The following is a 13920-nucleotide window of genomic DNA, read 5'->3' as shown; positions in this document are numbered from 1 at the left end:
TCGGGCTGCAACCTGCTTCAGTGTCAGCGAGCGCGATGCCGCTAGCATTTCAATTCCTATGAAACGAGATAACATGAACAGAGGTTTCGTACAAGAGCATGTGCACAAGTGTATGAATCTCCGGAATCTCATCGGAATCTCCGACGATACACTCTTTTTTTTTATTATAAGAATACAGTTTTTCCGTCCCAGGCTGAATATTCTTATTTTTCTGCCGATTTTAGGCTGAAAATATTCTTATGAACATTCTTAGAAAATACCATTTGACATTTCCGTTTTAGCAAGTATTGGGTAATCATTTACAAGTGCTTGGTGTCCAGATCTGTATCGTGTTACATTGTGCACATGTACCATTGCTTTTCGTTGCAGCCTGGCCGTTTTGGCTTTAAACAAAGCATTCCTCACAGAGATAAAGTAACAGAAATGAAAATACCTATTTTTTTTTCAACTAAAAACTATATTCTTTTCAAAATCTCAGCCTCGGGTTTATTCTTAAAATATTCTTTAAAATTCGCAAATTTCGGCCTCGATATTCTTATAAACTAGATTCTTATAAAAAAAAGAGTGTATCGCGCTGAATTCACGACCGAATCACGGACTGAAATTGCAGCTGGTTTTCACTCGCGATTTTGAGCAACAAAAATTGCTCCAAGAACTGCCTGTGTAAATTGGCAGTTTAATTGTCGTGGAATCTGTAATGCGTTTGGAGAAAAACTGGAATATTCAAATAAATTGTTCAACAAATCCAGGCTAGTTCATTGAGCTTGTAAAGCCAATCAAAAAAGGAAAAAAAAAGCAAGAAACACTTTATAGAAGATTCTGCATGCCCGTTGCAACGCTCGCAATAGTTTTGACCATAAAAATATCAATTTCATCATGGACCTTTGCTGATCTGCCGATATCGCTATAAGAGTATCAAATGTTAACCTATTTTTAAAGTGTAGTTTACACTAAACAGTTGACTGGTTACATCGCGTGATTCATAGAATTTTAAATTATCACGTAAATTCATGATCACTTGTGTCGACATGCCGTGACGACAATCAGCAAGTGTTCACTGAGTGTTAAAAGGGTAGATACATCTAGACAAGATTTCTTGCCGACTGCAGAGTAGGCATATGTTTATATAGTTATCCACTATATCAGAATTCATTTGCATTGTAAATTGAATTACTTCGAAACAGTCGTAAATGATTACTTTCACTTCAAGCTGCTCAAAGTATTTCCACTTAAAAAACGATTAAATGTTTTCTTTTACATTACTTGCACCTGCATTTTGATTTACCTAAGCACCCGCACGTCTTATGTTAGCACATTCACAGTATTGGCACGCCCTTGTGAAGTACAATTTATTAACACATAATAGGACATAATAAGGCATGAAAACTTTGCCTTGTCTCTCATCGCGACAAGTATAAGCTGTGTTTGTTTAATCCTTTTTTAAGGATAAACATTCCCAAGATTAGGACGCAGCAAATTGTTAAGAGTGGAGAATAAAGAAGACGACGCTGTCTTCGTGTAACACCAAATTCACAGAAAAAAAGAAAAGGCTAGTACATATCACCAAGGAGACTGATTATGTTTTCTTTGAATTTAGGCCAAAACTTATCTCAACCTTTAAAAAGTTTCACATCATGAAGTTTGTCACTGAATTACAATCCATATCAGTATTCTTCATTCGTAGCCAGCTTAGTAAACTATTATTTTGACGTTTTCTTCAATTTGAAGGTAATGTTGTACATTATAAATGACGATGACGAAGTTCCTTTTAATATAAGCCGATCAACAATTTTTGAGTTGTTTTAACGTCATAGCTTATTGTGACGGCTCTTTTTGGCGAAGCACTTGTTGATACTTGTTACAGCTTTTTCATTCATGTTGGAATTTTGTTGGCAACTGGCAGTTGAAAATAAGAGTGCCTATGTCATAAAAGGTTAATAAGGTCTTATCAAGTTCCAAAGAGGAATTTAAATGAATTCAAATTGCTTTGCCTCTTCGACATCCTTTCAAGTCCCAGCTATAAAACATTTTCTCCTCTTCAATATAGACTGAAAGCTTATTTCTTTTCCAGCCCCACTTTTTTGATTGTCCTTTGAAACTCTGTGCAAGTGACAGAAATATCATTTTTTCACCCAATTGGGCAAATTGATCGTGGACAAAGTAAATAGTCCAGCTCACCACGAGTCTCTCGAATCACAGTGGTTAGAGCGCCCAACCGGTATCTCATGGTATCTGGGAGGTCATGGATTCGATGCTCGTGATATATGAACATTCATCTTTAACTTGCTCAAGTAATGTTTTGAAGGCAAGTTATAAAAAATTTATGCATTATAAATCATGATGTCAGTCCCTTTAATATAAGCCGATTAACAATGTTTTGAGGGGTTACAGTGTCATATATAAATGCGACCTCTTCTAGAGAAGCATTTGTTGATACTTATAGCAGCTTTTCATTCGTGTCGGAATTTTTATGGTAATTACAGTGGAAATAGGAGCGTCCCATTAACAGGTTAAGACATATCAACGAGTTCCAAACAAGATTTTTACTGAATTTCAAATTGCTTCGTCTTTGAACATTCTTTCCAATTTTCAGCTACAACAAGTTTTTTCCACAACATTGTAAGACTTAGCAAGTGAGATAAACATTGTTTCTTTTCTACCCTCTTTTCCTGATTACACTAAGTCGACGAATTGCAAAAGTCTGCAGTGACAGGAGTTTTAATTTTTGCCAAAAGACGGGTGAAAGGTTATAACCTTGGTGTAATAAACGATGATATTTTCATGTTTACAGGACGTGGTTTTGTAATGTTATTTGTTAAATATCAAACTTGCTTAAAGTTCATTTGAAAACTTCATCAAGGCCCTTCTCACAATAAGAAATTCGCTTTACATCCGTAAAAGGGATAGTTTAATAAGACACTTAAAATAATGATACAGTGATACAGGAGATTTTAAGAGGCGTGGTAAATGGTCGAAATGCCAGACGAGGTGTGCCTAACCCAAGGGAAGATGACACGGCTGTAAAAAATACACTGACACACATGCTTATCACTCTTTATATAAACACGTCTCTGTCCAGCCATGCCATGAAGATTGCGGCGAGTTTGCAAGTTGTAATCTCATGCGGATCATCCAAACCGTTTATTTCACAGGCAAGAAGTTGCAGTGTGGGTGAAGGGTTGGAAAGACTTCAAAGAAACTGAGCGCATAGGCCCTGTGATTTTGAAAGGGTAAGTTCTTCAATATAACCCTGTTAAGTTTTTTTTTTGTCGCTTCAATGGCGATCAGTAATATTACTCGTATACGGCGCTAGCACTGTCACTGTACGCCGCTCAGGTACAATCTCTTTCAATAGCCGATTACAACGATTATACCAGAATGGCTACATTAAACGAACAACACATGTTACTTAATAGACTAAAGATGACACACTAATGCACCAAGAAAATAATCAGATAACTTAACAAGTGACTGAGGGTTGCAAATTGAAACAATTTAATTTGAAACGTTCACGTTACTTTTTCATTATTTCTAATTCTGAACAAGTATATGATTTTCATTTTAGCGAAAGGATATTTCTTACTTTATGATGCAGAATACCGTGAAACTACATACTACATATAAGGAAGGTCATTCCGATGACTCATTTAGGTCAATTTAGTGTTCTACCGAAAGACACTTCGTGCTAATAAGAGAATTAATTCTGCTTGGTATCGATTTCATACATTTGTGTTATTGTTATTGTTACTTCTAAGAGTTAGGTTGACCATGTTCATGTTCAAATCTCCTGGTTGATGAACTTTCTTACTCTCCCCATTGCTTGTCTTTGAAGCCATCACACTTGGGAACAAATTATTCAACCAACAGACTGTTTCGATTAATTTTTGAAAAAAAAAATGCATTCAATAAAGAAATGTTGACCTGGTCACACATGCACGTGTGGATTCTGTAAAGCATGTGCTTGCAAAATTTTCAAGAAAAAAAACATCTGGCATGAAATTAATAAATAATTGCAATTGCAAACGGTGCCTCCTTCGGCAAGGCTGCAATCATTTACACGGCAAGATTACTACATATATTTATACTCAATTAAGCTGATGATATACCTTGTTAATGGGTAAATTAAGGTACCAAATGCTAACGGTTAGCATGTAATTTTCTCCTGGGTGTAATAGCACGAAAATGAGACCATATGATAATGAAGTGAACTTTATTTGAGATAACGCCTACAGTATGAAGAAGTTGTCGGTCTAACACCCACTCGTAACCATTCTAATTTTCGTTTAAAAATTTAGTTGAATTCCCGCTAAATGACCACCTTCTGAAGGCGGAAACTTAGTCATGGCAATAGCGGACAACATCTAAAACAGGCTCTTTATTGGGTCCCAAGGGTCTCTGCTGTTCGACTGTAATCTAGACTAAAGAGGGGACTGTCAAAGGTTTTAAGTGAGATCACGGCCAACAAGCACAAACACACAAGTTGTAGGAAGCGCCATAATGCGATCTGGATTCTACACATGACCAAAACCCGATGGGAACTGAGTGAAAAAAAAAAAAAAAAAAAAAAAAGAATAAGATGAACGAGGCGGTGGACAAACATGTAAAATAGCACATTACTGACTCATCAAATTACAAATAAAACTCATTGATAAGAAGTGAGAATGATTACAGTATGGAGAAACGTAAACAGAACTGAACACAATAAAAAGGAAAAGAAGATCACAGAAACAGATTAACCGATTCTGTCTGTAATAAGTCTAACAAAATGTATTTTAAGTATGATTGACGAATTTTTGCAGGATTTAAGACAATTTGATGGCCGAAATGAGAAAGTTTGCCCATCATTTAATTCAGTTCAATCCTCGCCTATTCTGGTCATCTCCTCCTTTTTAACCTTTTTATTATTTGATGAGTTCTGATTAACCGATAATTGGTGGATTTATTATCTTGTTTTAACACTAAGTATTCATCTTCATTACACGAGAAGGCTTTTTTGAATTCGTTTCGAAAGGAATTGTAAATATCATCTACTTTAATGCAAACAGAACGGGTTGGTTTGTTTCTTTTTCCATGTCCACCTTCTGTGTATTTGACTTCTTCCTGTGGAAAACGCACTGCAACAAATTAAGAAATTTTCACTTTCCCTTTGAGAACGAGGAAGGTTTATATTGTCATTTTGTGCTAGCCCTTGACTTCTAGTAATGCGGATCGACTTCGTGCGAATCGAGTTGAATCGACCCAGTGTGGGTGTATTGGACATAGATGTTGTAGAAGCGAAAAATTGATGTGTTGTTTCAATCTAAAATAAACGAAAAAAAAAACAACAAAAAACGAAATGTACACCGTATGAATGATAAAGTGGTCACCAGACTCCCAGAGAAGAGAATCAAAATGGACAACAAAATAAAAAAAAATTCAGACAACTGGATATGGTTAATAGCAATTCTTTGTTTTTTCTGGTTGCTATGGTTACTCGCATCTGCTTAATTAAAGCAATGTAAATTGTACAATATAACTTTTTACTGAGGTAACTGTGGCAAACGCCTTAAAGGTCAGCAGCTTTTTTGTAATTTTTTGTCAAAATTGGAAGGTTGGAACATCGGTTGGAACGTTGGAAGGTTGTCGGTGAGTCAATGCTGAAAGATAAATTCATAAAAGTGAGATAAATACATAGATATAATTTTCTATTTTCTAGTGAATCTAAAATGCATCAGGTCTTTGAAATCTAACGCTTAAGCACTTATTTTTTAATGGACGCGATCGATTAGATCAAACTTTGACGAAGTAAAGTTTGGAAAGGCACATGCGGCGAAATTGTCGGTAGATCAGATGTAGCTCAATATAAATGAGACTGAATATATCCTGTCGGATCTGTAATACAAGCACTAGGTTAGATTTTAATGGACGCCGTAAGGTTCAAATTTATGAAGCATTTTCAAAAAGGAAGATAGTTTAGTCATAGGATCTTATTACAGTCACCAATTTTACAACTCCAGGTAACAGACCTGTATGTGATGTTAAAGTTAAAAAAAAAATTCGCAAGAAACATAATTTCAAATAACATGGACTGTGGTTTGGCATGATTTTCTCAAGAGGATTATGATTTCTTCTTTAAACTTTGCTTTGTGCCAAGTTTAACAAAGAAAACACTTTTTTAATCCATTTGTTTGCATATTGTAATAAAAAAATGCGACATATGCCATTAAATACACCTGCTTCGTTATCAATGCGAGCATGCGCTGTAACAATCTAACCGTAGCCAGGGGACCCGCATTAAAGATAAAACATTTGTACTTTACATTTTTAAAATTTGATTATTTTACCATTATGCATAGAGCTATAGCGTACCGCTCAGAAACAATATAAAGCATTACACGCTGTCAAATGGTTTAAAATACTTTTTTGTACCCCAAAAGCCGATAACACCATTGAAAAAGATTATGTACATTGTTGCTCTGCGAGATCGTGCTATACTTAAGGTATTTTCTAAACGTAGAAGATGGGTGCAAATGGAACAGCACTTTTTCAAAACAAGATATTTTTAAAATACGCACATTAAGTGTCTGGATGAGGTCTGAACGTACTTGTACTGAAGCGTCTAAGCGCTTTAAGCAGTAAAGATGTAGATTAATGTTAATGTTAAACTGAATGTACATGTTATCTCGTAATCCAGGAGATTTGGTTTTAAAATCCTGTGCTGTTTCCATGGAGATCCAGACTTCACGTGTGTAATGCCAATTTCCATAATATAAGTGGCGTTAAGATTGGCATCAACTGGTCTAGTCAAGCTAAAGTTTACCTTTAAAGCGCTGCTGCCATCTTGAAAGCTCGTCTACTGAATCTCTGAAACCCTTTATGCGCCTTTGCTAGTCCTTGATCCCTAACAATAACATTTATTTTACCGAGAGTCCTTTAAGAGTGATATGAACATTTAAAGACTGACGGTAAGTATAGTACTTGTCTTTAAACTGGGTTAGTTATTTGCTAAGTGGAAAATACACTGGAGAAGCTCAGCGAATTTTTTTCGCGTCAAGAACAACATAAGCGGCACCATTATTAGGAGTAATTGTTGTGAACATTTTACACTTTTTGCTTTATATAATAAGGACGTTTTAAAGCAAGAAGCATTGTCTGAAAGCTTCATCTTTGGGTCAAAACCAGTACGAAAGGCAGGCGATTTGTAGCTGCTGGAAGACGTCTATAAATCGTAAAAGAAAAATCTCAATCTGAATATAAACTTAGAAAATCAGTTTAAATTCGTGAATATAGTAGCCAAATATAACCCAGCGTTTTTAACAAGCAAAACAAAAATTACTCTCAATTTCATATTAAATTTCAAATCATCAGCTAGAGCAATTAAGTGGAAAACACGCAAAGCCAAACGAATTCATACAACAAAAAGGAGCATCATTTTATTGAAAATAAATATGCCTGTAAAAGATTTATTATTCCCATTTGATTTAAACACGAAAAAGCTACTAAAAGATGAATGAGAAAAATTGAGTAACCGAGAAAATAACCGACATTGTGGTGTAAAATGTCATAAGCCATCCTCGACAGGTTTTTTTGTCAAATTGGTTTCAAAAGATACTTTAATAATAGAAACAGCAACACTCTCTTTTATTTGATACAGGCTAAGATCGACAAATTATGCCAATTTTAAGAAGAAGTTTAATACTGCGTTGAGTTAGTTTTCTTTCATTTTTCGTCATGTTTGGTTTATCAAGCTCAATTTTTAGCAAACATTCTGACAATGGAAAGAAAATGAGACACATCTCTGTTTCAAAATACATCGCAGCATTATCTGTTGTCGTCGGCTTAGCCCTAACTTGCAAAAATCGTTTTTTATTCATTTCATTTTGTGTTTAAGTTTTCTTATTATCATTTAAATAGTAGCTTTGACCACAAAGGGGATTAAACTTCTGCTTGGCGGTTTGACATCCGGACAGATTCAATGGAAAAGAGAGCGACTGATGAAATTAATGTGCTGATAGCTGATTTACATTTAAAAAGCCGCTTAGCTTAAGTGCTGGAGTGGGTGTCTTAGTCTGATATCCTTCAAATAACTCAATTTATATTATCTCTCCACAGCATGACTCACCAGGAAATAAAATCTGTATCAAAACATCAAAAAGGTCGACAAAAATTGAATTTCACTGCATGACATATTGAACGAAAAAGGCAAAAAGACAACCAAAACAATAACACATTTAAGTTATGCTTACACGAGAAGTACAGAATTAGATATTTGTCAATCTGTCAACTGAGAAATTTCCATTTTAGCAGCTAAGCTTAAACAAATTTCACGAGGCACTTTGCATCCCACCCAATCAGATGATACAACAAGTCAAATGCTGGTTTGTATTTGCATTGTATTCCATTTCCACTGTGAAGTCTTAAATTTAGTCACGTATCCAGTGTTCTCAATCTGATGAAGCAAAACAAGAGGCTCTCAATGAGGTTCAGAGTCATGATATACGCCGGGTCAAACGCTCTCACTTTTCAAACGTCACCCGGCAAATTAAGGTAATTTTATTCTTACCTCAAACGATTAAAAAGACGATCCCGATGGACTTATGCATTAAGAGGTCAATGAGTGAAATTTTTATCACCAGTGCAACCGACACAATTATAGTTTTTTAGGCCATCAAAGCCCTCCCTGCTTCAAATGCCAAGATACTGAATGATCTTTTAAGTTTAAATCCTCCTTTAATTTCATGGTTCCTACCGTTATGATAACACAGCAAGTCCCAGCCCTCAGAACCTGTACTTAATGGGTGAAATAAACAGGTTTTCCGGCTACGGTAAATCTCCTTTAAATCATCTGCCAATAAACCCGCTTCCCTAAATTGGGTCAAAATTCAAGAAAACCTTTAAAGCACACAGCAGTTTTGGATGACTGGCAGTTTTCATTTTGCCTTTTTAAAACCAATTTAAAACTTTTGGTTGGAATAAAGACTCACAGTGTTTGGTAGTTGTAAAATTTCGAATCTAAAAGAAAAAAATACAACAACGGAGTTTTGGAGCTCTGTAGCTTTCGTTATATAAAGAAAAGCCATACCAAGCCGTTTTTGTTTTGTCTGAAAAATACAAAAGAAACCGAACTAAAGCTTTTGTATATCTCTCTCTGTCGATTGCAATTTTAGACAATAACTTTCAAAAATATATTTTTATATCAGTGACTCAAAGATCAAAGGACTCTCATGAGTTGCTCAGTCATACACGAGCGGTTTTTTTTGCATTCGTTAAGAGGAAGAGAAAATGCCCTTGAGAACAGAGATTTGGAAGAGTTTGTCCACTTGTTTGAAACTGCCTGCGCAACATTTTGTGCGCGATTGTTCATTTCCGCTGGGTCTAACGTCATTTTTATCTTCATAGATTATTCAGATTATTCATGTAGTAATCAAAAATTGGAGTGCAGCGTTTGACCTCGTTATCATTAAAATTACAAAAAAAATTCATTTCAACTGAGCGAACGAAAACAAAAAAAAATATTGTGTTATGGTTTATTTTGCAGTGAGTCCAGTCTCCGGTAGGCGTTTCCATAAGCTAGTTATTTTAGGTAAAAGTTTTCTATTTGGCGAGATATTTTCCAGCTTATTCCATCAAAGAAAAAGTTGACGTTGAACAAACTTTCCCTACCTGAATGTCAACTCATTAGAATTTGCATATAAGTGGGTGTTGTTACTTCAACTTTTCTTATAATATATTTTGGCTGTAAGCACCTTTTTCAGCCATTGACGGACAATAACCGTTTACGCGAGAACGAAAGTTTTTGCTGTTAAGAATATGATAAGATATTAAATTAACATTTTAAGTTGAATGGGAATCCAAAACGCTTTCGAAACAGATCGTTTTTGTGTTATTCATTTTCTTTTGTTACTTTGTTTACGATAAATTTGACCGCTTTGTCTCGTTTTTGTCTAACCTTCATTATGCACAAGGCGTGGTGAAGTGCCTCGCACAATGAAGAAAGTTTTAATCTTACAAGAGCAATTAAAAACCCGGAAAAAACATTCAAAATGAAAGAAACACAACTTTATCTGTGCACGACTTGCTTTTAATATTACTTTATGTAGAAAACAATCATGGCGAAAAGTGATATAAATCTCAATTGATTCTTTAATTTTTACATGTGCGAGTGACATAGTGTTTGTATCATATAGGGATGAAACTGACTTTTTAATTTAGAACGCGATTGGGGCTCTCAGAGATACATCTGGTCTGGAGAGATTTGGCGACTTAAAGTCTTAAAGATGCTATAAACGTTTGAAAGATACAACTTTTTTGAAGAAACACCCGAGACATTTATTTGACGAAGTCAGCCGCTAAGGTAACAGTATGTCATGAGAATTTTTTGGATGCTTTTAATTCACTTTGTATATGTGAATTAATAAACGGTAAACGAGTGACCACAAGAAAATTCACGATACTGAGTTTTTTTCGGTGAAATTCCATACACGGTAAATTTTTGGGCAGTAGGTGTACTTGATTTAAGCTTCTTAACTGTCGGATGGTTGGAAAAACAAAACTTGAGACAGAGAATAGCTCTGAAAAAATGAATCAATTCTAAAACACTGGCATTTATTATGACTCAAATTTAGTCCCTCTTGACAAATATAGTATCTATCTATCGATAATAAAAAGCAAAGTACTTTACAAAAGAATAGATGTCTTATGTCTAAGATGTCATATGTTTTTGTCTTTGTCTTCAAATATACGCCAAGAAGAAAGTAATAATTTAAGCACGAGTTGTTCTTCGTTGAAAACTTGCGCGTGGGCTTTCGCACATTCCCGTGAGTTGAAATGTGCTGGGTGTTTTAAAGGACTTAGCACATTTTGAAGTCAATATATATTTACAATAGTCAGTGTAATGAGGGGAAAGAAGCTCATACTGTGCAATCAGTCAACAAAGCATATCATCAGTTTTTTACGGTAAATTGACAGGTTCATGGGCGGTGTTGCCTTGGAAATAGATTCATTTTCAATCGAAGGCCTTCCATTTTCCTTCATCAGGTTAATGGGATGTAAATGTTCCGGGTGTTTGCCTTTGGAATAGGTTAAAAGGAACAAAATAACCTAGAATAATCGTCATGAATTCAGTAGTGGCCTACATTACTTACATTGACTGACTGGAGTACACGCTCGATCTTTAATGCATCCCACTGGCTCATCTAAGTTTTGGAGTCAAGTCGTTTGCTCGGTTTATATCGAGAAAACTAATCTACAGTTTGTTGTTTATCTACAGAAGCTGACGAGAGACCTCACAAGGAATTAAAATAGTACCTCTGCAATATTGCACAAGAACTGATATCTTTACCAGAAACAGTGAGAACACTCATCCCACATTCATCTCAATAAATAAACATAAAACAGCTAAAACGGCGTGATGACGAATTCAACCGACGCAGCGATTATGACTGGGATTCAAGTGACAGAGTACACTTTCTTTGCCATAATTTTCCTTTGTGGTGTGACTGGAAACATTCTTGTGTGCCTGGTAATTTCTCAGACACCACGCATGCGCACTACACGTAACTTTCTGCTTGTGAACCTGGCCGTGTCTGACCTGATGGTGGCGTTGCTGTGCATCCCGTTTGATGTGGTGTTGAAAGTGACGTACCCTGTGTGGCCGCTTGGTGCTGCCATGTGTAAAGTGCTATGGCCCGCCATGACGCTGTTTACAAACTGCTCCGCAGCCACACTTGCAGCTATTAGTTATGATCGGTAGGTTTCTATATTTTACCACTAGAACGGCAAGCATGTGCTTTTGTATTAATTTAATCCAAAACAAAAACTATAATCAGAAATTTTATGAATCCATGAAAGCCTTAGAAATGTAGAAAGAAAGATGTAAATCGCCGTCTGTAATTTATTTACATCTTTCTTTTCGACACTCAATTGAAAACTAGTTTAATGATGAGCCACAGATCCATTTGAATGTCGTCGAATTTTAATGCCTATCGTTTCAGAGTTCTTCACCCTAGACAGTCTTGTTATAAGGAGAATATGCCGATGCTCTATTTTCAGCAAATTAATTTTAAGTTGCTGAAAGAAAAACTCCAGAATCCCATTTTTCCACACCTTGTGTAAAACTAACTGGGATCAAATAACGTAGCTTTGGTTTGCGCTTAATAAAATACGTTGTTTTTTCGCCCACAAGGTACCGTGCCGTGATATACCCATCGAAGCCACGCTTTACTACAGTTCAAACATCTATTATAATTAGCTCAACATGGCTCATGTCTTTGTTGCTTATACTGCCCTACATGCTGGCGTTGAAGATGCAAGATAACGGGTACTGTGGAGAAGACTGGCCTGTGCCTCTTGCCGTTAAACTGTACACCATGGGCTTGTTCATCTTCCAGTACGCCCTTCCACTGTTGATCATCGGCTTTGCGTATTCGATGGTCGCATTAAAGCTGCGAGAACAAGCGTTACTCTTAGCAAGAAACCGACAAGCCAGTGGGATTTCTGACAGTGCGTACAACAAAGCCAAGAATGCCTCTAACAAGTACCTTGAGGCACCTGAAGAAAGCGAACTGCCTTCAAACGATGCTTCCGTTATGTACACTCAAACATCGGTAAAGAAGGGCCTCGAAGATTCCTCAAAGAAGAAACCTTCCAACACGCGGCAAGAAGAGAAGCGCCTGAGGCGAACGACAAAGATTGTGAAGATGTTGGTTGCAGTTGTTCTGCTGTACGCCATTTGCCTCCTGCCCAATCAGATCGTGTGGTTGTGGTATGAGTTTGGTTCAGGTGCCAGCTGGCCCCATTTAGACAAATTTCTTACGTTTGGTAGTATCATGGTTTATGTTAACAGTTGCGTCAACCCAATTCTTTATGCTGGTATGAATGATGAGTTCAGGAAAGGCTTTGTTAGGATTCTTAAGTGCCGATGCAAAACCGCTCGTTCTTATTAGTTTTAGTTAAAAAAACTCTTCTTGACGCAGGAACTCAAGACCTTCTATTGGCTATTCACTAAGTATCCGATTATCGGTAAACTCTCAGTATAATTGATAACGCAGGCTGGCACTTCCTATCAATCGCTCCAAAATGTTGGCTGCTTGAGTGGCATTTGATTTCAAACAACGGTAACCAAGTTCATAGATCAATTTGTAATGTTCTTAATTCGTTTATAATTAAACCTTTTTCAGTTTTCTCTTACATTTTGTATTCGTCAGACAAAAATTAGTTCAACTGGTTATGGGTTCCCTGTGGGTTACTTTCATGTAAAACAGTCATCTTACCCTAGTGGGAGAGCGAAACGTATTTAAGATCGCCACCATGCTTACATCTGTGTTATCACATCCAGTTGAGCCTAGTATTATATGTATTTGATAAAAGAAGACTTGTAAAGACACATCTGGGTCACCAGTTGTTAGAATAGGCTGATTCGTTGTTTGCAGGTCATTTAACGAGCAAACTACTTACACTTACAATCAGTGTCAATGGAAATAAATTGATTGGAATACCGGAGAATATATAATGTAAACAAATGGCAAATAAATAAAACTTCAGGGTAGTTCTATTTTGTATGCATAGACGTAACTAACATAAGTATACATGTAGACGTTTTAGGGTAAAATAAGGTAAAACGGAATTTATGGAAAAATAAAGAAATGATCGCTTTTATGAAAGTCCTTTTACTTTTTTAAGTCTGTAAAATTTTAAATAGAGTGATACCGAAATGTTACTTTTACCACACAATCCTGTGTATACTTTGTTGCTGCGTACAAGACATTACACCGCATTTGCATGGATAGGTGCAAGCTTGATATTGTCCCTTACAGAGCTCAGTTTAGACCTTGCGGGCTACAATCAAGCTTTCGCCGCGAACATGGATTCTATTGTTTTTTAGTAGAAACTCAGCTGTGTTCTTTGGTCCGCGAATCTGATTGGTTCTCTCACTATTTCTTT

General features: G+C 36.2%; 1 protein-coding gene across 4 annotated transcripts in view; it reads left to right on the top strand.

Annotated features, from left to right (window-relative positions):
• Nucleotides 1-13640, top strand: part of LOC144653684 (galanin receptor type 1-like) — a 21968-nt gene extending 8328 nt beyond the window's left edge. Inside the window, exons 1-3 of one of the 4 annotated variants that reach the window (XM_078513741.1) lie at nt 3024-3230; nt 11249-11727; nt 12164-13640. In XM_078513741.1, the coding sequence (XP_078369867.1) occupies nt 11390-11727; nt 12164-12923 (1098 nt within the window). In that variant the 5' untranslated portion in view covers nt 3024-3230; nt 11249-11389 and the 3' untranslated portion in view covers nt 12924-13640. Of the gene's footprint in view, nt 1-3023; nt 3231-6759; nt 6945-9323; nt 10334-11248; nt 11728-12163 lie in introns of those variants that run through there. The other 3 variants (XM_078513743.1, XM_078513742.1, XM_078513744.1) reach the window with 3 other exon arrangements.
• The last annotated feature ends 280 nt before the right edge of the window (nt 13641-13920 follow it).

Source organism: Oculina patagonica, chromosome 5, assembly GCF_052425735.1.
Source record: "Oculina patagonica isolate OP01 chromosome 5, crgOcupat, whole genome shotgun sequence".
Classification (NCBI taxonomy): Eukaryota; Metazoa; Cnidaria; class Anthozoa; order Scleractinia; family Oculinidae; genus Oculina; species Oculina patagonica.
This window is presented reverse-complemented; position numbering and strand designations above follow the sequence as displayed.